The sequence below is a fragment of the Aptenodytes patagonicus genome, chromosome 2 (assembly GCF_965638725.1).
Source record: "Aptenodytes patagonicus chromosome 2, bAptPat1.pri.cur, whole genome shotgun sequence".
Classification (NCBI taxonomy): domain Eukaryota; kingdom Metazoa; phylum Chordata; class Aves; order Sphenisciformes; family Spheniscidae; genus Aptenodytes; species Aptenodytes patagonicus.
Genome location: NC_134950.1, coordinates 55,200,684 through 55,227,294, shown reverse-complemented (window position 1 = coordinate 55,227,294; position 26,611 = coordinate 55,200,684). Strand labels below are relative to the sequence as shown.

Below are 26,611 nucleotides of genomic sequence, written 5' to 3'. Positions count from 1 at the left end.
CTTTAAATGACGTTTTGCTAGAGAGAGTGGCTAATCTAATCTCTTTTCCTTCAGTCTGAACACTGCAGTTTACGGGAGAAGAGCCCGCTGAACCAGCGTCAACAGAATAGAGACGTAACAACTCCGGCAATTGGCGAACAAGAGACTTAAAACAAGTAATGTCCTGAAAAGTGAACATGCGCTGTATTCATGCCAGTAATCCCTATTTGGCAAAAGCCAGAAGGGAAGTTGACAACTGCAAGATGCCAAGAAGAGGAAGAAAAAAAGAAAACCCAAATGAGCTTTAAAAGAACTACAAAGTACTCCAGGAATAGATTTTAAGCGTTAACAAGAAAACTGCGTAAGCGCTGTGAGAAAAAGGACAAATGAAAACAGACTTTGACAGGCAGCACACAGTTAACTGCAAATGGCCTAAATACCGTAGGTACAAAAGTGACACTTAACAGGGTCATGGTACACCTGGGCTTCCAGCTGCACCACACCTTCTGCTGGCTGGGCTTCCCGCTGCAGGCTTGCCTCCTCTCCGAGGGAAAAACCGTGATCGTTCCCCACCACCACCCACACTCTCTCTCCCCGGTTTCTGATTACTTTCTCCCGCCGCCCCTTTTCCAGTGAGGTTATCGCCTGCACCCCTCTGGCCCGGGCAGCAGCATCCCTCCGGCCGCCTGGGGAGCTTGCAGACGGGCTGCGCTGCCCTCCCCAAGCAAGTTATCCCGGTTTCGTGCCTCTCCCTGCACCCCTTCCCTCCCCCACAGCACATGAGGCCAGCTGTTGCAGCTTCAACGGTTTTACAAATGTGTACATTGACCTCATGGCAGAAGCCAGGAGACGTGTGGGATACCACAAGCCCCCACCCCCACCCCGTGCACACAGGCAGTGACGCCAGTCTCGAGATTCCCTCCCTATTGTAATTATTTTTGCTCTGCACAGAGATTTATCACATGCAGCTGCCACAAGTTGTTTACAAGACACAAAAGCTATGAAAACAAGGTTGACAAAGTCTGTGTGTGAGCCGTTTTCCCTGGCATAGATTTGTCATACATCTTAGCTCACTTACGCCCTGGCTGGCCACGCGGTCTCCAGTAACACATGGCAATGCCTTCCCTTCATCTTCAAAGTCAATCCAAGTGTGCGTTTTCAGGCAGAGGTTGGGTTTTGACACAGCTGCCTTCCAATTAGGTTTAGCACCCCAGCAAGAACAGCAAAACTGCCCATATTGTCACATTGTTTCTTTATACTGCCTTTTTTTTTCCCCCCTTTTTTTCCTTGTTCCATGGTAAAATAAGGTTTCCGAAATCAACTTTTCCTTTGCTCTCCCAAGGATGAGTGACCGGCACATGAAGCCTTTGGTTTTAGGTACTAGACTCCTGCTCAGTTCTGGATCCTAGCTCCACCTGATGCCCTACCTCTACCTACCTTTGCTAATTTTATCTGGAGTTACTTCAAGTTTCTGCTCTGAAAGAATGGACCCACGACTTCAATAGCCTGCACCAAAACTATCAGTGCTAGATTGCAGGAAAGCATAAGCCCTTTTGGTATTATTTTAGTGGGTACTCAATACGAGTCATTTTCTTCCTCCGAGTTAAATAACACCTCAGGGTAGGGAAAAGCTTTTACACGGTGTGCCAGGCGCTACTCAGCCAAAGGGGTTTGGCTTACGACTACAGCTGAACTTCTAGGTGTAACCTTAACACAAGTAATAATTAAAAAAAAAAAAAAAAAAAAATAATTGGCCTCAGGCAAAACTGGTCACAAGCGAAGTCCCCAGGGTAAGGCAGTCAGCAAAATGGAAATGCAGTGCTCATCACAAGGGCAGGACTTTGGTGCTCAGTTACACTAATGCCATTTTGTGTGGCATAATGGTAAATGAAAACAGCGCAGAGACCACAGGCTTTTACTTTCAATGAAAACTGTTAACCTGAATGGCAACAGCTTTCTTCCTCATCCTATTTTCATTTTCATTACTGCAGCTGTTCTAGTAGAATTACAGAACTGGTCAGCTCAGCAAGCAAAGCTCAAATTTTTTTTTTTCTAAACTTGCTGACTTTTTTTTTTTATTTTAAAGGGCGGAGTAATGAAGAGTAAAGATCTCTGAGAATGCCCTTTAATGATCCGAGTCCCCTACTTTTTCTCTACCCCACAGCATACCAGCAACCTGCTTTGAGAAAGAAAAAAAAAAGAGGAAAAAGTCAAACAACTTAAATCAAACAGTGCCAACATATTTGCATGAGGTTGTTTTTCCTTCGTCAGTACTTGGAGTTATGGGCGTAAGGAGTGTTGCAATAAAGTTCCTTCCTGCATGTGGACAAGGAAGCATCTTCCAAACCTTTACCAAAGATGACACTCGTCTTCGGGTGTCTCGCACCCTTTCAGAACAATCATCTATGCCACAAAAGGATGTCTACTGACCAACTTTTCCCTCAACATTGACCTCACAGTTACACAAAAGTGTACTTCCATTTTATTTCATAATTAGCCATTAAAAAAACCCAAACAACTAAAAAAACCATACATAGGTATCCCAGGAAAAATAGCCTGGAAGTATAAAATACAGTGTGTCCAAAGAGACAAGACACAAGGCTCTTTCTGGATTCACATGCTATTCCTTGCAGGCAAAGTATACAGCCATCTCTGGCTATGTTCAAAATTATTTTTTCTAGCTTTATTTCAATAGAAAGTATTTTTAAAAAATTTCTATATTCATACAGTATATTAGGATGACTCTGTGTTACTGAAGCTGATGCAGACATGAGTAAGCCCCAGTGTTTACTATTTGCCTTTTTTTTAAAAAATATAATAATTGATTTTAAACTTGAAGGTTAAAGGCAGAAGTTCAGTAGAATTACAAAGAGTACTCCAGAGAACAAATAAAGACTATTTCTGACACTAAAAAAGGATAGAGGCCACAGCAAAACAAAATGCATACACATTGCAGTCTGAATATTGCAGTCTTCTATTCACAATATCCTTGAATTCATCAGCTATCCTGCTCCACCAAGCTCTCCCCAGCCTCCCAAACAGACAACTGGTTTGTTTTTAAGGATTAGCCAGAACTGAATTTTCCCCTAGAGGTCTCTTATTTCACCATTGTTGGAAGAATAAAGGTGGGTGACTGACATTCAAGTTAAGTTGAAATGTGAGCTGCAAGTCTTCAAATTTTCCAGTAATAACTCATTTTGATAGCAAAGTCCTTTTCTGAAAGGTAACTTAGATTCTGTTCGCCAGAATACACCCCAATACAACACAGATCTCTTCTAAATCTTGAGTCAACCACCTGTTTAAGTATCTCACCAAGACCTGGCTCCCAGAACTCAGATTTCAACCCAATACAGTCTCTTCTATTTCAGTCTACTAGAATTACCGAGTCAAAACCTTGTCATTGCTAGTCCAAGAAGAGTAAGAGTGGGAGCCCTTGTCCTCCCCCCTCTAAATTTGTCACCAGTGATGTTCAAGAGCTGTATCACAAAGACCTGCAAAGAACGCTTGCCCCAACCTCTCTTATGGCCTCCTCATTTCATCTTCAGGAGAACTTCCCCATGGGCTGTCACATCTCCCAGCCCTAAAGTATTTCTAGGAGCCAAAAGCTGGAACCCTTAGAGGGGCCCAAGATATCCCCCTGAAATTTAACGAGAGTTGCCTACATAGCTCCCTTTGGCCCCTTTAAAAAAATTTCAACACAGCAGAACATGGCCAGGTACTTCTGGCCCACTTTTCAGCATTCCTTTAAACATCTGGTTAACAACAACTGCTAGCGTAGCTCTCTAAACCAAACAAAGTCAGTATTAGCTCAAAAATATTTGTCACTTCCATTTATTTCAAGAGTAAAGCTGTGTTTTCTGCAAAGCTCGTGTTCAACAAAATACTCTGCATGCATCCATTTTTAAAGAAAATATTTTATTACATTATGGGAAAAAAGCATAATCATCCAAAGTTTGTATTGTTAAAAAAATTGAAAATTTATTTTAGACAGCGTGTCGGTATATTCTGTTCCACATGGGAATGATAAGAAGACTCTATATCATTACTAGATATTGCACAGTCTGAAAGAAACAAAAACAAATCACATGATCTTGGGAACCATCTCACATTATGAAAAACCTACAAAGAAAACATTAAAAAAAAAAAACAAACACACAATCCTTTCTTTCTACAGTAGCTTTAAGTTTATAATTCTTGGAATGACCATATTCCACTGAAGACCATCTCAGTGACAGGAAGCTTCATTTCAGCAATCCCTTGTGCAAATAAGATTAATAAAAAAAAATAATAATAATGCAGTGAAGTCTTGATATCGTGTGGGTGGCAATAACCACACAGCTGTTAGATCCCTGCCTGGAAAAACAAAATGGGGAAGGAGAAGGAAGGGGATTTAGGCCAGAAGTTTTGCCTGCAACTCCATCTCTGCCGCCCTTTTGAGTGCAACATCCACCAGTAGCTGAAATCCACTAAAATCCTGGTTAAGGTCTGGTGGGGTTGGAGGAGGAGTGTTAAAGAGCCCGCTTTGTGCATTTGCACCAGGTCCCAGTTTAGATGCGTCCTCGTGGTAGGAGAGGGAGTTGTCTGTGAAGCCGTTGGCCGGGGGCTGCTGCAGGTCCGTGGTCTGGCCTACATCAGCTGGCTGGCAAAAGTGGAAAGGGGCGTCTTTCAATGCAGTCACAGTCGTGTGGCAAATCACCGACGGCCGAGCCAGGACCGATCCCGGGGAAGCCGGCTTGGAAGAGGGCACAGTCTTGCCAAGCGGTGCAGCAGCGGGAAGGAAGGCAGTCTCCTCCAGCAGGGGAATGTAGTTCTTTGTGCTGATGGAAGACTCCACCAGGCCGCCCTCGGGAAGCTTAGTCCCTCGCCGCGAGATAGTGAATTGATTTGGGTCTTTGCCATCCTTCCTCAGCATGTCAGGTAAAAGCCTGCGGCGTGCATTGATAAACCAGTTGCAGACCTGGGAATATAATGACATCTTAATTTCTACCTTCATTCATTTCCAACTATGTGCCATAAGAATCGTTGGGTTAGATTAATGAATCCCTCCAAGCAGTTTCCTTAACTGCAGAACAAAAGAGAGACCTACTGACAAGTTCTGACATGCCTGGCAAAGGCCCTTGCCTTGTCCCGGCTCTTACCCCCGGCTCCCCACTCCTGTTACAGAAAGCCCCGGGACATCTGAAGGCTGCTAGCGCGAATGGAGGAGTTTAGCTTTTAACTCTGTGCACACACATTAACCTATTAGCTATTGTTCCCTAGCTTAGGTTAATTAACAACAGGAAAACCTTTTCTCTCTGAAGAGAGCCACTCCTCCCACAAATAGTTACTGATTTTCCTTGTTCAACTGACTGTGTCGACAGACATAACATGAATTACCTCATTTAAGTTTGTCCTTGTTTAAATATCAAACCAGTTTCCTGGGCGATACAGGATAGTTTACAGTTTAACGTCTTTTTTCTGTTTACTACATAAAGGAGGTTTTCTTTCTGATGTTACATTAAGGGAATTTTACTTTATAGCCAATTACAAAATTTGTACTAACAAATTAATCTGGAAAAATAAAGCCCAGAAGCCAACAGGAGCACTCTATATTTAGCACCTCTCAAAACCAAACCAGGGTTTACTCAAGTTCTCATGCAGCCACCTTCCCACGAGGTGGAAAGCAGCAGTTGTCAATAGCTATTCCAAAGATGATCACAGAAGACAAGAATGATGTTTCCAAGAGACCTCGCAGCTGCCAGTGGTATCCCGGGATAAGAATCCAAACTAACCACACAAAAGCCTCATCATACCTACACTAACACACTTGAGTAGCTCTATCCCATGTAGGTTGTTCCACTGATCTTACTGGAGGTCATCATACACATAATTATATACGAGCATGCTCTACAGGAACGAGCCTCAAGCTGCCGTTTTAGAAGTGAAGAGCTGTATGTTAAGCTGCATATCTATCACCATAAAACCTCTGTTGACAAATAAATACCTTCTTCTCACAATAAGTTACCTTATACAGACAATTCATGTCTTTTGGGCCCTGATTCCGCAAAAATTAGCATGCATGCTCAAATTCATGACTGTCTGTTGTCCCAGAAAAGTAATTTTATTCCTAGTAAACAAAGATCATCATAACACACAATTCATTTGTATTTCTCCTTACAAGTGCCGTCAGAAGGACAGTGAGTAACAATAAAAAAGGAAATCTCACATGCACTGTAAGCATTTGTATCAGTGACTAGACTGCAGGTAAATTAAGAAGAAAACAGCTCCTTTTGAAGTGAGAACTACTTTTTTGAATACCTGTAGTGTGGAAAGGTGTGTCTGTCGGGATAACAGCGCTTTTTCTTGCTCTGAAGGATAAGCATTGTATCGGTGCTCATATAGCCAGTCCCGAAGAATCTGCACGGATTCCTTGGGCAGGTTGCCACGTCTCCTCCGTTTGCCTGAGCCAGCAGATGAGGAAAGATCCAGTGGGACATCCATAGTGTCATCATCCTCCGTTTCACTGCCTGATATTGCAACTACACCTACAATTATAAGACAACAAGAACAATCAGCCTCCTAAATCCATAAACTACTCAGCTCCAGCATTCTATGGTTCAGACACTTTTTATTACATTAACTGTCTTTACTATAAATCACAGTATAGCCTCCTATACAGGAGATTTGTCCTGTAGCGTTAACTTGTCACGCTGTAGCTTTTCTGTCAGCTGAACAAAAAGTAGCACCAATGATCTGTTCCTAGGGGAATCCTTCTCCACAAACCCTCATTTTCTTGTTCCCCTGGCAACCTTTTATCTGCTGCATGTTATCAGATAGCTTCAATCTAACACCAATATTGTCCAAATTTGCTCGCTATGGTATGCATCCAACACTCTTCTTCAAGGATTACTATCCAGTGGCTGGGCAAAAGGTCAATAAGCAAGAACTTAAAACACCCAACTCAAGCAATGGGTTATTTAAGTACTTCTTAACATGCCAACGCTTCCCTCCTGGGAGAGATAGCTTGTAGATTTTATAAATTAATAGCTCATTCCAGATCTATTAATAAAAACTAATGGAACAAGAAAAAAAAAAGAAAGGAAAAAATTGTGTCTGCCCCCACCCCTGAGTGGATTTTCACTTAGGAAGAAAAAAAAAATGCAGGAAAAGGAAAGAACCAGGTGCCCAACTCATGTAAGAGTCCACCAGTTTATGAGGAGACAGACTTCTGTAATTCAATTGCACTTCGGTATCGAAGCACCACAATCATTTAATGTTTGGGTGGGTTGGTTTGTTTGTTTTAAATGTACCACTTTGCATCTTGATTATTTTTTCAACTTCATGGTTTTCATCTCATATTTTAATCTGTGCGATGTGCTACACTTACTACAACGGCTCCAGATTTACAAGTTAACTGCATACCTTTTTTCTTCAACACAAAGGAAGGAACAGATTTCAAAATTTGATTATCCCTTTATATATACACCACACTACTAGTAAGGTGAAGCTATGGTATGTAAATAAAAAAAAACAAAACACAAAAACAAAAAAACAAGTATCAAAGTTAGGAAGGACTACAATTCTATTCCTTTGGTAGGATATAAAAGTCACTGAGAAAACAAATAGCACTGTAAAATACAAAGAAAACCATGCTTTAAATACCAGGTTAAGCTCACCAGAAATTTTAGGAATCTTACAAACTATATATATAACTCCAAATAAGATACCACCCGTTTTCAACTAGTACAATTAAATACCAATTTCAAGTGAAATTATACTGGCTTTCAGAAGCATTTTCTAGAAACTATAGAAGGAAAACAAGCCCTTAATCCTTCTGCGTTTTGAACTTGGAGGGGGGACAGGGGACAGGACAGTTGTTCATTCATAACATCTAAACTAAAAACCTTAATAGTAAAAACAAGTTAGCTGTCAAAAGTAATTTTTTTTTTATGTGGGCAACCACCCATAGTTCAAAAATTCTGTGTGAGGAAACAAAGTCAGCCCTAAAATATGAGAAGTGTGCACATGGAACTATATAAAGCTATAGTTATATCCATAAGTAAAGAAATAGAAGGAATTAATGTAATTTTAAAAAAAAAACACAAACAAAACAGAAAAAGGAGTGTGTGTGCAAGTTTTTCTTAATACTTCAGGGTGGGGGTGGGAAGGACCTCTCACCACACTTACAAACATTAGCCAAAGCTGACACGGTGAATTCTTCTTTCTTTCCCCTATTTATGAACAGCTCCAACATCCTTAAATTTAGATTAAGTTATCCAAATTTCAGTGCATATTTTTGACATGCAAGCATTCCCAGCAGGATGATCAATCTGCAATTTGTCTGGCGTAGTTACTTCAGTAACTTACTTAGTACTCTTTTCATTCTCCCAATTGCTGATTTATGTAACCGACAAACACCAAACTGACATACCAAATTTTTCCTGTGGTGATTAGCTACGTGAATTATCCAGTCATGGAACAGAAACAATAGGACAATATTTAAATAGCCAACACAAGATAAACTTCAAATTATGTAAACAGATTCTTAATTCACATAGAAAGTATGTCAAGTTTGCTTTAAAATGATTCCGAGGAAACCGCTTTATATTTGTCATAACTTCACGGAAAGTGCTGTCATGCCTGCAACCTAACCTGAGAACATGCCTTGCACAATGGTCTCCCGGTGCCATGAGGAGCACTTCTTGGAACAAAGATCCTGCACAGACAACACGATGGCTCTGCAAAGCAGCTCATCCCTTTTAAATTGAATTTAAAAACTAGCTAAAACTAGCCTACGCTATTCAGACAATGTTTTCAAGTGCACTGTTCTTGTTTGTCAGAAACCAGAAGTGTTGCAGCACTTCAGTGGGCTGGGTTTTTTGTTTGTTTTTAAGTATAGCAGGCAGCAAGACAGGACCTTGGAAAACAAGGAGAGGCAGACAGGGCGGGCTGGAAGTAAGAGGGAAGAGAAGCCAAAGAAACTACTCCTATGAGAAAGTTCGGTGTCTAATGGTTTGCGAGTAATATTCACATAGCATAACAAGAAGTCCTCCAGACACACACCACCCCATCTGGAGCAACCTCTCCAAGATCTAACACACAGCTAAAAGACTCCATGGGCACCTCTCCGAATTTGAGAAAACTGATTTGACACCAAAACTTCTTCTGGAACTGTTGCTCTTTTTCACCTGGAAAAAAAAGTGACAATACTGTCTGAAAGCCAGCAGCATAGAAACGTTTCTCTGTTTTGCAAACAAGACCTTTTGCTAAAGTAAAAGTTGCCGTCTGACTAACCGTAACCTACCTAGCAAGAAATGAGTCAACAGCAGAGCCTGCCCTTTGACCCGCTCGCTTAGTGTGTCATATTAATTGACACAGTAAGTTAGTGACACAAAGCAGGTTTTGGCTAAGCAGGAAACCCAGTGTACTACAACTTCTCCTCATTTAAATGAGCTCATTTAAATAATGATCAGCCCTCTGAACTTGTGGCAGATCTCTCCGGTGCAGTACAGCGCGAGCAGCAACAGGAAGTCATGGCTGGAAATCTCACACTACCCCAGCTGATACTTTTTACTAGAGCAGGAGCCACGTTGTTGCTGTCAAGGCTCTGTTTTCATTAAAGCATTCCTGCTGATTACAACCCAGCTTTGTTTTTCCGTCTTGTTAGTAATCAGGCTATTCGCTGCTGGTTTCCTGTTTTAACAGGGCCCAACTGAAAAGGCTTCTGGCTAGGCTCCACAACTGGACCATTGGCTTACTGTTATTTACACCCAGAATAAAGGCTTGTGGACACAATGAGTAGCCCCAGGTGACCTACTAATTTACTTCATCTTAAAAGCAGGCTAGCGCCAGGTTATTTTACATCTTCTCCTAAATACGTTTAATCTAAACAGAAAAACTGCTTTTACAGGACTAAACTAAAGCAGCACGAGTTCATTTGCATAGAGGTCTGAGAAACAATACGAAATCCCAGTTCTCCACTCCCGCCATCGCCACTTAGATGAGCAGTCCACACTATTAATGACCTAAGAACTACATGATCAAGCATCACCTCTTTATAAATTACTTTATCCTCCTGGCTTTTCAACTGAAGTCACACACGTGACTGAATGCACTGTTGCACTGCATCACAGCCCAAAGACTTTACAGGTCCTCCCGTAATCAGCTCAGGGAAGATTACACCTAGGATCTCGAGTCTAGGCTCAACACTCAACAGCTTGAAACGACTTGAGTAAAAGTACAGTGATGACTAAAGTTGATTTCAAAATGAACTACTGCTACTTAAGAAGGCATGCTGAAATGCTTTGAGGGGGAGGACAAAGTATTTAGAGAGGCTGAGACAAATGAAATGGAAGTTAAGCAAATGAAAAATTTAGGCTGAATATCAGGGGAAAAAAAAACAACAACTATCCCATTGTGTCGAGGAAGAGCTTCACAGAGGAAGTGGCAGAAGCCAATTGTTATTCAAAACAGGACAAAGTATACCACAAGGAACAATCTCTGCCCTCCAGAGAGGGGATGGACAAAAATCACCTTACGGAAAACCTCCCACCCCCTTAAGGTTCTCTGAATTTCTTAAGCCGGATTTTTTTCATGAGCACAGATAAACAGAACCAGTTCCCATCTAAGGCCCCGATCCTGTTTAACCAAGTTCAGTAGGATTCCTCACATGTATAAACTTGAGCACATGCCTGTGTCTTTGCGAGGTTGTATTCTAAATCAGCTAATTAACAAGCTGAATATGTTCAGTGTGATTGCTATCACGTTGTTATTTGTAAATGAAACTACCCACAGAAGAGTCCTCGGGGTTTAATCCACAGCCTATTAGCTAAAAAAAAAAAAAACCAACGCAACCCAACAAAAAAATCCAACACACGAACAAAAAAACCTAACTAAAATTTAATGTGAATTTAAAATCCAACAACAAAAATAAATTAGTTTAAAATTATTCATAAGTAACCAAGAACTACAAGGATGCAGAAGGGAATTTCCACAGTAAAAAAAAAAAAACCCAACCAACTTTTTCCTCTGAATAGGTTTCATAATTGAGGAACCAGCTTATTTGTTTTCCTCTGCATTTCACAGCTTGCGCTCTATCGCTTCTAAAGCAGCCAGACTTGGCTATGCTATACATTTTTTTTCTTTAGACGGGATTTTTCTAGGAGTGCAAGCAAGAAATCTGTAACAAAGTCACTCTTTGAAACTTCTTGAATGAGCCTCAAATGCCAGGAGGTCACAAATAACTACAAGCCCAACCTTTAATAAAACAAAGGCACCCTAGCCCTAACATCTTTTTAAAAGTTTCTGTCTTTGTCTCTTCACCTTTTAATTTCTGCCACGCAAACCCCAGGCCCATGGCCCCTCTCAAAAGTTCTCCCCCCCGCCCGTCACCTTTCATTGTTTCCATTGTTTCAGCCCAGGACTTGCAATCCTCAAAGCAGGAGATCTTCCCCCCCCCTCCCTCTCTCGCACACATACACACACACAAAGCCCTACACATGCATACCTAGAAACTACGTCAGCGTTTTTCACACGCATTTATTTCGGGGGTGGCAAGAACAACAGTTGAAAGTGCAGGGAGTTTGGTATTTCACCAACCAGCAGCTGCCCTCGGGGAGAGAAGTCTGAACAATGGAAGCAACAGCAGACAGGAAACCAGCTCACCACTGCTGTGCAAACAGGGAGCATAGGAATGTCCTAAAAATAACTGGGCTAAATTAATTCAGTTAAACCATAAAAAAGAAAAAAAACCCGCTTGTAAGAAGGTTAAGAATCTCAACCTACCTAAGACAACCGAAACATTTTAAAGTCGACGCTGTCACTGTCTCTAGGCACAGACGGCTGAGCTTGATATGCAGCACATGTTGTCATCTAAAAATCCGTGCAGTTAGCTAGCAGGCTGAAAGGCGCCGTACGCGCCCAGCTCCTGCGGGAACTCCGAATGCTTCGCTTTTAAACACCACCCCGCCCGCTGTTTAAACTTCGTCTTTGTGCCTTAATTCCCTTTGTGTGTGCTCCTCTTAGACGAGTGGCACGTCCAAAGCTTCTTACGAGGGCTACAAACCTTACTAGTACATCACGTTTCCAGCAGCCCAATGATTTCACGAACGACTTACGCATTAATCGCTCCAAGGATATTAACAATGAGCGAGGCTGCTCTACTATAGAGCCGCAGGAATGCGTAGCAGGGGAAAAACAGCACAACTCTGGAGTACTGAACATGCGCACTGCTCCCCTCGAACCCTCCACTTCGGGTAATTTAATCGTCTTTGAATGCAAAACATCTACACTACGGACTGGTAAATCGCAACGGAAAAGATCCTGCTTTGCTATAAACTTTCCAGGCAGCGCCGATGTGTTAGATCTGAAAGCACGTTCCGCCTCTTTGTGGCCAAGCTCTCATTTAAAGGCACTTAAAGCACCACAAGCGCAAAGAGTAACAATCCTCTAAGTGCAAAGTTTGTCTGTTTGTAAATTAACACAAAGAGAACTTAGAGAGCCTCATCTTTTTTTTTGGGGGGAAGCCTTCCTCCTGTTAACCCTAACTGTGTCGAAACTTTGTACTCCCCCCCCCCCCCCTTGTTTTAAGGGATAAAAGAAAGGGAAGGAAAAGGCAACAACTTTCAGCAAAACAACGCAGCCGAGGGCGCCGATGGGATTCGGGACCCTCCTGCCGAGGCCCCCACGCCGGCGTGCCCGCTCCCCCCCACACCGCCGCGAACAAAGAGTTGCCAGGCGCCCCGCGGGTCGGGGCGCTCGGAGCGGCGGGCGGCCCCGCTTTCCTCGTCCCAAGTTGGGAAAACGAGCCGCACCCTCGCCCCCCGTCACCGGGACGGCGGGGCTCGGTGCGGAAAAGCGGCAACAAGCGTTTTAGCGGAGGGCAGGGGGAAGAGGCTCGGCGGAGGGAGGAAAACAAAACTTCGCGGAGACACAAAGCGGGCGGCTGGGCATGTTTTTGACAGGGAGCCAGCGGCGCGGAGAGGCGGCCGCCTCCAAACAACAGCCCCGCATGTTTTGTCTGGGAGCGGGGCATCCACTGCCATCTTGCGCGGGGGCTCGGCCGGGGGGGGGGGCACTGGGGAGAAAAGGGCCGAGAGAAGGAAAACAGACTCCGTCTGGCTTGGCAACAGCCGCCCCCCCGCGCTTCCCCCCCAAGCCGTCCCGTAGGGAGAGGAGAGGCACAGGGCACCCCGCTTTCTCCCAGCGGCCGAGCACGCCCCACCACAACTACCTTTTTTACTTTTCATCTTGATCGCGAGGACCGAGCCGCCGCTGCCGCCGGACACCCCGCACACCAGGAGCCAGGGGCACCCGCTCGGCGACCCAAGTTTCTCTCCCTTTGCCGGACGCTGCTCCCCCTTTAAACTTGGCGAGGAGGAGGAGGACGGAGAAGAAGCACCACCGCCACGGAGCGCGGATCCAGGCGCCCAGTCCGGGGCCGCGCTGCTGTCAGCAGGAGCCGCAGGGCTCTGCCTCCCCGGGGGTTTTCTGGGGCTGCTGGGGTGGGCTTCCCTTCCCCCTTCCCTTTGTTCCCTTCTGCCGGCGATTGGCCCCGGCTCGTTAAAGTGAGGAAAGGCACGGGAGGAAAAGGTACACAGCGCCCGCCCTCCCCCACCTTCCCGCAGTGAGTACGGGAGAGTAACCCAGCGCTGCACTGGCACTCGCGGCTGCCGCGCTGCCTCCTCCTCCTCCTCTCTCCTCCCCTCCCCGGCTGCTGTGGCTCTGTCAGACGGGAGGGGAGGGACGGGCCGGTGGCGGGGGGGGGTCCGCCCGTACCCGCTCGCTCATGCACACACAACAGCGGCGGCGGGGGGAGCCCTCCGTCCCTCCCGCTCCCTCGCTTTTCTTCCAGGCAGACGTTTGATCATTAAACTGGAAGGAGAAGGGGGCGAGGGAGGGGGGGGGAAGATTTTGACAGCTGCCCTTGACTAGCCTCCTCCTGTTGCTGCCGGATGAACCACCCACTCCTTCGTGTGAATAGAGAGGAGAAGAAAGGAGACTGCGTACGGCAGGAGAAGGAGCCCTCCGAAGACCGGCGCCCCCCTCCCGGCTGCCGAGTGGCCCGGCGGGGGCTGCTTCGCCTTCTGCCCCCCCCCCCCCCCTCCGCCGGCACTGAACGAGCCCCGGCCGGCCGGCGCTGGCCAGCCCCTCCCGCGGGGGAAGGCGAGCCCAGTTTCTGGGGTTATTTTTACATCACTTCGTAAAGGTGGTTCTTCTCCCGCTCCGCTCCTCGGCCCCCCAGCCCGGTGGATTTTGGTGCGACACATGCTCGTAGGTGTAAAAGAGAAAAGTCTCACAGCTTGACTCATCCCTCTCAGGCGAGCACGTGCTGCAGCAACAGTTTATTTTCCTCCGGGATGGGAAACGCGGGACCTGCGAGCCGCTCGTTCGGGGAGGGCTCGCTCCAGCTTCCCACCGAGCGGGGGGGGGGGGGGGCGGGATGAGCCCTCCCCGAACACGGGCGGCCTCGGCGGCGGGTTACGGCGCACCCCCGCCGTCCCCTGTCAAAGCGAGGCGCCCTTCGGCGCCGGGCGCGTACTTCAAAGTGCCGAACGCCGAGCTCCGGACTGAAGTTCGTGCGCGAACCTTTTGGCGTGGAAAGTAAAATAAGGCGCCTTGCCTCGAAACACGCGTGCGAACGTAGCGTGCTTTTTATGCACGGGAGTGTGTGTGTATATTTATATGACTCCTGCACCGCCACGTGCTGGGCTGTTGGCGGACGAGGAGGAGCGGGGGCAGGCACTGGGGGTTGAGAAGCAAACGCTTTAAACGGCTGATGAAATAATTAATTCCTACGGCAGAGCAGGGCTCCTTCCTTCCCCCACCCTCCTGCTCGGCGGCGCGGGCATCCACACAAACGCGCATTCACAGCAGAAGAGGAAGCAACGGCGTTTTAACAGCAAATCCTCCCAAGTACCTTGTAACTATTTTTATGTGGCGTAATTACAGCGACCTTGCTGGAGATAAAACAGCTGTTACATCCTGAATGGGGGACGGGCGAGGGAGGGCGGCTGGTGCGCTATGTCAGTTAACAAGGCCCCAGTGTTGGCCGCTGCGGGGCCGGCGGCTCGCTTTTGGATGACCATTGGGGCTGGTCGCCGGTATCCGGCGTGTCTGGCTGTAGGTTAGCGAGGCGGGCCGGGCCAGGCACACCGACTCACGGCGCCCCGGGCCAGCGCCGAGTCGGGCGGGCGTTTCTGCCGCGCGGCGCTGACTGAGCGCCCGGCGGCGGCGCGAGCCGGGCCGTTACCCGCCGACCAACCGTCATCCAACCGCCCTCTGCCAGCCGGGGGAGGGGGAGCCGTGCGCGCCCTTCAGGCCGCCTTCCCGCCGCGGTGCCGGCGTCGCCCCCCGGTTGCGTCCAGTTCGGTTCGCGCCGGAGCAGGGGTGGAGGAGCTCGGGAGGACGAGGCTCGCTTAGGGGCGGGTGTTTTTAACGTGACAAGAAGCGAGCTGTGTCTCCGAGAGATTGGTGACTCAGGGGCGGGGGGGTGCGCGCACGCCGCTGTTTGGTTTGGGGTTTTTTTTTTTCTGTTGTTGAAAGTCCTGCTTCCCAGCTGTGAGGGCTGACTCTTCAAACGGGTGTTTTGAGCGCCCAGGCATGGTCATGCCAAAAAAGTAATTACGGGAAGTTAACAAAAGACACGTCAAGGATTTGAAGAGATTTCCCTTTCTCCGTACCGCCCAAGCCGCCTCACGCTTGCTCATTGTCCTTGGGACTGCCGGCAAATTTCTGAAACAAACTCTTCCCTTTTTTTTTTTTTTTTTTGTTTTGTTTTTGAGGTTTATTTGGGTTGGTTTTTTTGGTTGGTTTTTTTTTTTTTTTGGTTCTTCTTCGGCAAGGTCACTTTTATGAAGGGAAAAGATAAAGTTTTATTTTCACACTGAGCTCAGGCTTGCTTTTAAGAGCATTAGAAACAGCCTTTCCAGCTCTGCTGGAACGTGGTTTCTTAGGAATTTTCTCAAAGGATGCTAGGAGAAGATTGGTTTCGACTTCATGTGGCAGCTTTTTAGCTAGTAGGAGCGGGCAGTGGGCCAGTGGGTGTTCATTCTTAGCTCCCCAGGTACAAAATGCACGGAGAGGCATTTTTTTCAAACCAAGTTACTCCATGGATGTGAGTATGGAGGGGTGTATCCATAGCTGGGACCACTGGGAAAGACAGAAAGTGGGCTTGTGCAGTGCACCTTGCAGTTGTTGCCTGGGGCAATACCTCGAGTCTGTCTACTTCTGGCCATCTTTACCACTTAAAGACTTTTGATAGGTGTTCAGGGTGGTACGGTGGATAAAGTTTGCAAAAAAAGTAGGGTGGGTGGAAGGAAACCCCTGCAACATTCTCTACCAGTAAAGCCTCAACACACCTGAAACAAGGTTGTATCTGAAGAGAGGGCAGGTGATTTTCTCACCTGTCCTGAGCTCAAACCTAAGGAACAGAGCAACTTCATTTTACAATGAATGCAGTAACCTGGTGACCCATATGTTGATGATGGGTGCTGGTATTGTCTGCTGCTTGCAGGCAGAAGTAGATGGTATGGAAGATGGTATGTAATTTTCCGCAGTTTTTCTTTTCCCTTTGCATGTTGGCGAGGCTGTGTTTTTCAGTATTACTTAATCTGCTGGAGCTCTATCAGCATTAATAATCATATCTCACAAGCAGTTCACGCTGCTCACTGAGCAACTTTGGCATCTGTGCAGCTCCTTGGGTAAGTAGTGGTATACATGTGCACCAAGATACATCTGTGCCAACAGGTTTGAACAGCTTGGTTTAGTCAGAGCAAGTTCAGCTCTGTCTGGACCCATCTGTATAGACATGCTGTAAGTATTTGTAAAACTGGATTCCAAGAAGGGAGAGAAATAAAACTGGAGGGGCTAGTTTTTGAATTGCTCAATGATTGTCTATGCCATAGGCTTATCAATGTTCTGTGGTGATGCACATGTGTGTCTGTCCTGTCGCACTGCCACGTGTGATATCTTGCACAACTAACTGTATGTTTCTTACTTTACAAGTGCTTTGCTTTGAAATGCTGGGGCCGTGTTTGCCTAACTACTACTAAAGTCTCCAAGGCCATGCTTTGGACATAGAAACTCTTAAAGGAAGTATTCTGGAAAATCGGGACCTAGGCATCTCAGGCTTGTGGATGTTTGTTATCTTAGTCTGTTTGTTCCAGTTTCCCATTTATAAACTGGAGAGTGTATTTTTTTCCCCCCACTTCATAGGATGTTATGAAAATAAACCCATTGATCTTTGTGGAATGCTCAGATGCCATTGAAATGTTTGTAAGAAAATTTATTCCTTTATATTCAGAACAGAATTAGGTAGCGCACAGTAAGTTAAGCAGGTCATACCTTCGGCAATGAGAATAAAGCTATGTAACAAATAACTGTTCTTCCAGTGAATAAATCTGTCCTATGCATGGAAAAACAGGAATCACTACTGTGGGTCACACCCATTCTTTACCTTTTCTTATCCATGACACTGACTAGTCTCAGATGTATCGGCGGAAAAGGAGAGGCTACAGAAGGCAGACGTGAGGTAATATTTTCCCACAAATATCCCATCCAAATCTTTAATAGTTCGATAAAAGCACTGGAACAATAGTTTAATATAACTTCAAATTTTGTTACTGAGTTAGCTGGATGGTCTTTATACTGGTATAAAAGTTTAATATCTCTATAGCATTAAAACTCTGTAATGGCAGTCAGTGGCAGTGTAGCATGTTGAGCTGTGAATTACCTAAAAATGCATTTCTTTTTATTTTTCTTCTTATCTATTTATTTCATTGAATATCCTCTTGTGCTTTGAGACAATGAAAACAGAAGTTCCTGTTTTTTACCTGCTCTGTACCATTCATTATCTTACATACTTTCATCATGTCTGCTTTCTGAGATAAAATTTTTCACTCTTCTCAATCTCTTTTCCTATGAGAATTACTCCCAGCTTTTGATCATTGCCTTGGTTCTCTCCCAAGTCTATGTAGTCCTACAGTATTCCATTTCTCAGTAAAGGTGACTTATGCTGCACGCAGTATTCTGAGCAAGGTTATGCCTCTGATTACAATATATATGTATTTGATATTACTCCCTGACCTATTTCTTATGGAATCCAGCATGTTAGGCTTTATCTTTGGCTGCTGCTACATACTGAGCGTGGGGCTGCATCAACTTTGGAGGTTATATAGCTTGTTTGAAGTTTTTCTTGTGCATGGTTTTATATTCACCTCAGTGCTGAATTTCTTTGGTCGTTGCATTGTTCACTCACGTAACAGAAGTCACACTGAAGTTACTCACAAATCTCCCTTTTCCCAAATATATTTTTGATAGCTGCAGACTCTGGCACCTCACTATTTGTTACCTGTCCCTATTTCTCCCTCTCTCACTGGACTGAGTTAATATATTCAAGAACACTGGACCAAGTATAGGACCCGGAAGCACCCTGCTGTTAACTTTTTGTCATAATAAAACCCAACCATTTATTCTTACACTTTGATTCTCTTGCTCCAACCGGATACTCATTCATGGCAATCGTTTGCCTTTTTCCCCTAGCATCTTCTTAGTTTCTCCAGTAGCTCCTTGCATGGAACCTTGTCAAAAACCTTTTGGAAATCTAAATAAATTATGCCAACCAGCTGTGCTCCCATAATTAGAGCTCACTTTGCCACTTTTGTGCAAGGGCGAAAAGGGTAAATCAAACTTGTGAAGACAATCCTAAGATTTCAGAACTTCTGCATGATAGACTCTGCAACTTGAACATGCTTTTCACTTTTTTTATGTGGGCTTTCTTGTGGTTATGGAAGACCAAACAAGAACAAAAGCCCCAGGAACTCCTTATGTAGAATCACACCAACTCCTGTCTGGTATAGCATCAGGTTTGCAAGCTTTTGGTTCTCAGCATGGGCTTTAGTATGGACTCAAGGTAACAGGCAGTAGATACCATTTCTGATGAGGATCAGCTGCTGGAGTGATCTGTGCTTGCCACTGGGGGTTTCAGACATGTACTGGCAAAGGGGAGCAATGGCTTCTCCAGCAGGTTCTAGCACCGAGTCTCTCTCTGGGGCCTCCTTCAACTCTTCCCTGTGCCAGCCCACGCTCCCTCATCTCCACATGGTCCTCCCCCATGTTTGTGCCTCAGTGTATAAGCATATGGCAATAGAATATTATGATTACTGTAGGGGCAACTCAAGTATATACAGTAATGTTAGTTGTGATTGTAAGACAATGCAGAAACTTCCTAAGTGGCATAATCACTTACACCCTGAGACTAAAAACTGTGCAGCTACTCTGGGGAGTGGTTTATGAAACTTGTGTTAATGTAAAAGCAATTTCTTCTCCACAGTTTGAAGTCAGATCACTGTGTAAAATTAAAAATAAAAAAAAAGTGAATTGTAGGTTTAATCTTGCTTGGAGTAATAATGTTCACTTTCAGGTTTTAACTTAAAATAAAAGTACAAGTTTGACAAGGAATGGACCTCGTGTATGCCTTCCAGTTATGCAGAAATGATAATTTTTGTCCACCACAGGCACATCTCGTAACTGCTTTGTCCTCTTGTCTAAGAGGGGGGGCTCTGGCTCTGTTTTCTTTTGTGGCGCACAAGTGAGCGTATCAAAATCAGCATGACAAATGGCATGATGGTTGACAGTGTCAGCTTAGCTCAAGAACTTGGGGCATGCAAGGAAACAGATCCCTCTTTCCTGAAATTTGAAACTGTGGGTGCAATTTTGCAATTTATGCAATCAGTTTTTGCTTATCTGTAAGAAGTTAAGCAAGTAATGCGGGTATGGCTGACCAAAAAAAATATGTGGTTTTAGGGTTTTGTTTTGTTTTTTTTTTTAAATTGTGGGATGCCTCACTTGCTTTTACCACAGACTGGTTAGTGCATACCAAAGACAAGGCAGGAGGTTTACTGCAAGGCGCTCTAAGCAAGAGTCACCTCGCTTAGCTGACCTTGGCTAACTAAACACTGGAATGTCTATTGCCACTTAAGGTTTTGCATCAGCAACCTATATCTAACTGTACAAAAATCACTATATAAAGCAACAAAAACAAAGCCTAAAAGATGTCTACACTTGATAGCTGATACTTTTTTCAGGGCAGAATGTTAATTTAAAATGAAATAACTCTTTCTTAATAACTGTATCTGGGCACTTTTATTCTGTTTAGTGTAGTCTACTTTAAACAAAATAACTTAATGGTCAGCCAAGTACTTGCTTGGTTGACTACACTAAAAGTTTGCTTTGTTTTTCAAGAATTATATTTCAGGAACATTGTCTCTAAAGTTATTTCTGTCCTTACAAGACAAGGTTGAATTTGACTTGCAGAAGGACAAAAAATGCAATCGTAATGAATGAAATGGACTACTTATTATTACACTAAATATGATTCAGTATAACAATAAATAACATAATTAGTGTTCTTTAGCAGAAAAACCTAACTTGGAATACTTGTTATGCCTGTGAACTAAGGAAGTGATGGTACCACATCTTAACACTTTGGGAAATAGAAAGTTCTTGCTAAAGACACGCTGTTGCCATTCCCTGTCATTAGGGTGGAAGGCTTATGTAGGAAATAAGAATGCCTTCTGGGACTGTAGATTTTTCCATGCCTTTTTAGCAGAATATAAATGTGGATGTTATTTATTAGGTATAAAACATATATAGAAAAAACCTACTCAGATATATAACCTCACGTTCAACAAAGGTTGGAAAGGATGCAGACTAGTTAAAAAGTAATGGGATTTTATGACAGGCCACAATTAAACACTGTATACTGAATTTAGAAAAGCTTTCACTGCTGTCCGTGCTGTACCTGCTCTGAATATACGCTGGGAGCTTTATTTTCGAAGTTGTCAGTTTTGTACTTTTATAAGTATTGCCTTCACTTTATTATTTTTGCTGCTGTGATTGTTTTATTAATCTTTGGTGTTACACAATTTAAAATTAATGCTTACATCATTCTAAGCTGTAATTTTCACATATTTAAGTGCAAACAGATATTCTTTCAATATTATAGATGCGTTACAGAGATTTTGAGTGACCAGTCAAATTTACAGCATTATGGCACAGCTTCATCCATCGAACATATAAGCAAGCTATTAATGTTATTTTATTTACTGAGCATTTATATACATAGTACTCGGCTGAAAAGGTTCAGTGCCTGCTCGAGAGGCCCAGCCTAAAGGAGCAAATTTGTAGAATTAGGGACTACTGCATCTATCTTGCAGGTGATACCAGGGAGCTGATCTTTTCACCTGGGTGGAGGCGTGAAAAGGATGTTTGATGACTAAAGAGTTAAGTTTTCGCTGCTGAAAAAGGCGTGTAAGGTTTTTAAAGTGACAGGTTAATGGGTGTTGGCTGCCTTGCTACAAAATCCTAGACATAGCCTGAGGCCCTAGTCTTCTGAAGGCGAATGCATGTTGTGACGTTTTGGGATTGTGCCTGCCTGCAGTTATGATTTAGGGCACCAAGGAAGATCACTAAACCTGCATGTGGCCCATCCAAGTGTGGATATTGGGAGGCAATGGGAGAGCTACGGTCTAAGGAAATTAATTTCGTCAAGGTTTTGTTGTTTTTTGGGGAGGATCAAAGCAATTGGATGGGGGCTTCTGCTCTCTCACCCTCAGTACTTTTGTACTAGGGAAAGTAAGTCAGGTGTTGGTGCTTGATTTTAAAACCCAAATCCTGAAGGTTTGCAGATAGAGGAGGATTGAGCAGGGGAGAGAAACAGCAATGCATGCTATCTGTGTTCAGTAGTGCTGACGTTTCTGAGCCTGCATGGGGCTTTCTGCTCTCTATGTAGCGTGCTCTTCCTACGCATGATCGTCAAGTCCAGCACTTCTTAGGAGAGCCTTCTGTTTGGATGTATAGGATCCAGCCTGATGTAGGGAAAGGGCTACTGCTCACTGAAAGAAATAGCCTATTTAGCCCCCCCCCCCCAAAAAAAAAGGAACCTAGACACCATGAGAAAGGTGAGACAGGGCTTTTTATATAAAAGTATTTTGTCTACATCAGGGTATTTTTCGTGAATGCTGAGGTAAAATGTTGCAGCCTACAGAATTGTAATTTTCAGGTTGTTTTGGTTTTTTTTTTTAAACTATGATGTGTTGGTGAAGGGTAAACTGTAACCCAGGAGCATTCCCAGGATTGGATTTTTGGAAATGACACTTAAAGATATGGATATTCTGGGCAGTCCATAAGCAGCTCGAGACAACTGGTTTGTTTTGTGAAGGCCTGAGGCAACCTGTCACCAAGTAATCTTTCACAATGTCCAAAAATGAACGTGAGGTTTCATGGATCTCGAAACACAGTGACCCTATGAATATTTGTCTTGGGCACAGTATGGGACCTGTGACAACACTTAACTTTAAATAGTGTGAGAAGCCTTAACTTATGTAAAGTGAATGGCATTATGGCAGGTAGTCCGTAAAACTGCGTGTATTCTAAGCATTTGCTTTTGTAAGATTTGGGCATTCAGATGTTTTTAGAGTGTAAATGCTCAAACCGTCCTTCACGTAAATATTTTTGTGATAGTCTTCATGATTTTGATCTTCTTCCGGAGTCTTTAAACATAGTCATCTCAAATGCCAGAAATCATGGGGACATTCTCAGTACTTCATGGGTGCTCTGTGGCCTGCATAATTAGTTAGGTGATAAGAGTCATAGCTAATTGTTCTTTGTCCTGCAGTAGGCAGAGCCACATTGTTCTTTCAAAGAAGTGGGAGATAACTGCCCTGGGAGTTCAGGGAAACTGTGGTAATGCATTAGGAGACACTGAAGGTACGAGTAGTTGAGCTTCGATCCTCAGGCTAAAGTGAGTACATTAGCAGCCTAAACTTATAGTGTGGAGATTTCATGTCTTGATAAGAAGGGGTCTCGGGACACTTAAGGAAGAAGTGAGCGTAGATGAACAAACTGTGCATCCTTATGGAGCAAACATAAATCTTCACACAGCAGATAATCATATCATAGAATAGTTTGGGTTGGAAGGGACCCCTAAAGGTCATCTAGTCCAACCCCCCTGCAATGAGCAGGGACATCTTCAACTAGATCAGGTTGCTCAGAGCCCCGTCCAACCTCACCTTGAATGTTTCCAGGGATGGGGCATCCACCACCTCTCTGGGCAACCTGCTCCAGTGCTTCACCACCCTCAGCGTAAATAATTTCTTCCTTATATCTAGTCTCTATCTACCCCCCTTTAGTTTAAAGCCATTCCCCCTTCTCCTGTTGCAACAGACCCTGCTAAAAAGTTTGTCCCCATCTTTCTTATAAGACCCCTTTAAGTATTGAAGGGCTGCAATAAGGTCTCCCCGGAGCCTTCTCTTCTCTAGCCTGAACAACCCCAACTCTCTCAGCCTTTCTTCATAGGAGAGGTGTTCCATCCCCCTGATCATTTTTGTGACCCTCCTCTGGACCCGCTCCAACAGGTCTGTGTCTTTCTTATGCTGAGGGCTCCAGAGCTGGACGCAGTACTCCAGGTGGGGTCTCACCAGAGCAGAGCAGAGGGGCAGAATCACCTCCCTCGACCTGCTGGCCATGCTGCTTTTGATGCAGCCCAGGATACAATTGGCCTTCTGGGCTGTGAGCGCACATTGCCGGCTCATGTCCAGCTTTTCATCCACCAGTACCCCCAAGTCCTTCTCAGTAGAGCTGCTCTCAATCCCTTCATCCCCCAGCCTGTATTGATACCGGGGGTTGCCCCAACCCAGGTGCAGGACCCTGCACTTGGCCTTGTTAAACCTCATGAGGTTCACACAGGCCCACTTCTCCAGCTTGTCCAGGTCCCTCTGGATGGCATCCCATCCCTCAGGTGTGTCGACCGCACCACTCAGCTTGATGTCATCTGCAAACTTGCTGGGGGTGCACTCGATCCCTCTGTCTATGTCATTGATGAAGATATTAAACAGTACCGGTCCCAATATGGACCCCTGCAGGACGCCACTCGGCACCACATCTGGGCATTGAGCCATTGACCACTACCCTCTGGATGTGACCATCTAACCAATTCCTCACCCACCGGACAGTCCACCCATCAAATCCATACCTCTCCAGTTGAGATAGAAGGATGTTGTGGGGGACTGTGTCAAAGGCCTTACAGAGTCCAGATAGATGACATCTGTAGCCCTTCCCATGTCCACTGAGGTAGTCACTCATCATAGAAGGCCACTAGGTTGGTCAGGCAGGACTTGCCCTTGGTGAAGCCATGCTGACTGTCTCAAATCACCTCCCTGTCCTCCACGTGCCTTAGCAGAGCTTCCAGGAGGATCTGTTCCATCATCTTCCCAGGCACAGAGGTGAGACTGACTGGCCTGTAGTTCCCTGGGTCTTCCTTTTTTCCCTTTTTAAAAATGGGGGTTATGTTTCCCCTTTTCCAGTCAGTGGGAGCTTCACCGGACTGCCACGACTTCTCAAATACGATGGATAGTGGCTTAGCAACTTCATCCGCCAGTTCCTTCAGGAGCCGCGGATGGATCTCATTCGGTTCCATGGACTAGTGCACCTTCAGGTGCCTTAGATGGTCTCAAACCTGATGTTCTCCCGCAGTGGGCGGCTCTTCATTCTCCTAGTCCCCGCCTTTGCCTTCTGTGGCTTGGGTGGTGAGGCTCAAGCACTTGCCGGAGAAGACCAAGGCAAAAAAGTCATTGAGTACCTCCGCCTTCTCCATGTCCCGGGTAACCAGGTCTCCTGTTTCCTTCCAGAGAGGGCCCACATTTTCCCTAGTCTTCCTTTTATCCCCGATGTACCTACAGAAGCTTTTCTTGTTGCCCTTGACATCCCTGGCCAGACTTAATTCTATCAGGGCTTCAGCTTTCCTAACTTGATCCCTGGCTGCTCGGACAATTTCTCTATATTCCTCCCAGGCTACCTGTCCTTGCTTCCACCTTCTGTAGGCTTCCTTTTTGTGTTTGAGTTTGTCCAGGAGCTCCTTGTTCATCCATGCAGGCCTCCTGGCGTTTTTGCCAGACTTCCTCTTTGTTGGGATGCATCGCTCCTGAGCTTGGAGGAGGTGATCCTTGAATATTAACCAGCTTTCTTGGGTCCCCCTTCTCTCCAGGTCTTTATCCCATGGCACTCTACCAAGCAGATCCCTGAAGAGGCCAAAGTCTGCTCTCCTGAAGTCCAGGGGAGTGAGCTTGCTGTGCGCCCTCCTCGGTGCCCTAAGGATCTTTCCTTTCCACCATTTCATGGTCGCTGCAGCCCAGGCTGCCCTTGAGCTTCACATTCCCCACCAGCCCCTCCTTGTTGGTGAGAACAAGGTCCAGCATACCACCTCTCCTCGTTGGCTCCTCTACCACTTGGAGAAGGAGGTTATCATCGATGCATTCCAGGAACCTCTCGGATTGCTTATGCCCTGCCGTGTTGTCCCTCCAACAGGTATCGGGGTGGTTGAAGTCCCCCATGAGGACCAGGGCTTGTGAACGTGAGGCTGCTCCTATCTGTCTATAGAACGCCTTATCCGCTCTGTCTTCCTGGTCTGGTGGCCTGTAGCAGACACCCACTGTAATGTCACCTGTCCCTGCCCTCCCTTTAATCCTGACCCATAAGCTCTCAGTTGGCTCCTCATCCATTCCCAGGCAGAGCTCCATGCGCTCCAGCTGTTCATTGACACAGAGGGCAACACCCCCTCCTTGTCTCCCCTGCCTGTCCTTCCTAAAGAGCCTGTATCCCTCCATCCCAACACTCCAGTCATAGGAGCCATCCCACCACGTCTCAGTGATGCCAATAAGGTCATAGCCCTGCAGGTGTGTGCACATGTCTAACTCCTCTTGTCTATTCCCCATGCTACGTGCATTTGCACAGAGGCATTTAAGTTGGGCCCCCGATGAAGCTGTCTTACTGGCTGGAGTTCCTTTGTGCTGCTCTTCAGGCGCTCTCCTGCTGACCTGTGATCCTTCTCCAGGCTCTGGGCAGCTGTTGCTGGCCCTGGCATCAAACTGGTAGGAGTGGGATGGACTGAGGTTCCCCTCCCCCAGCATCTCTAGTTTAAAGCCCTCTTCTTTTTCTCTGTTGATCTATTAACTATTAAGATGCTAAGATCTATGTTTTTCCTCCTTCCATTTCAGTTAAGAGGTATAGTAAGAGCTACCACTCTAATACCAGCAAATACTAGAATCTCTTATACCTACCCCACCCCTGTACCCCTTATGAGGAGTAACAAAACCTGACGTGTCAAAGTAGGGTCATTAGTCTCCCGAGGAGCTGGAATTGACTCACCTGGATGCTAAGAGTCTTATGTTGGATCATCAGATGGCTGAGGATCAGACTTCAGCTGTTCAGAGATAAGCTTCAGGGGTGGAGCTGTTTGATTAACTAGTTAGTCCTGAAAAGTGTAACAGAAAGCTACAGCAAGTTCGAATGCCTTTCAGTCTTTGTGTTGAATTGTTTACAGCTTTACTAGGTGCTAATTGTCTATCTTACCTGTGTGCAGTTAAGGCAGATGATTGACATCTGTTTCAATCTCTTGCAAGTGTGCCTGCAGTCAGAAAATCTAAGCAAGCTGGATATAGCTCGGTCCTGGCTAGCATTTCTATTCTTAAATCATGTTAGTTTAAGACTGAGTAACTTCCCCTTTGAAGGCAGAACCTTTTAGCCTTAAACATGAAACGAAAATGTTGAAAGTTTCAAAAATCTCATATTTATTTTTGACTTGTTAACTGAAAGCTAA

At 45.2% G+C, this 26,611-nt stretch overlaps 1 protein-coding gene across 2 annotated transcripts; it reads right to left on the bottom strand.

Moving 5' to 3' along the window:
* Positions 1-3,877: 3,877 nt before the first annotated feature.
* On the bottom strand, positions 3,878-13,373 carry TGIF1 (TGFB induced factor homeobox 1). 2 transcript variants are annotated; one of them, XM_076329897.1, is made up of 3 exons: positions 13,190-13,373; positions 6,277-6,503; positions 3,878-4,936 (listed from the first exon to the last, which is right to left on the bottom strand). In XM_076329897.1, exons 1-3 carry the CDS (start codon positions 13,203-13,205, stop codon positions 4,370-4,372), a joined length of 810 nt encoding a protein of 269 aa, XP_076186012.1. In that variant the 5' UTR covers positions 13,206-13,373; the 3' UTR covers positions 3,878-4,369. The 2 variants fall into 2 exon arrangements, with proteins under 2 accessions (XP_076186012.1, XP_076186013.1); XM_076329898.1 differs by lacking the exon at positions 13,190-13,373 and adding an exon at positions 11,743-12,450.
* Positions 13,374-26,611: the final 13,238 nt, after the last annotated feature.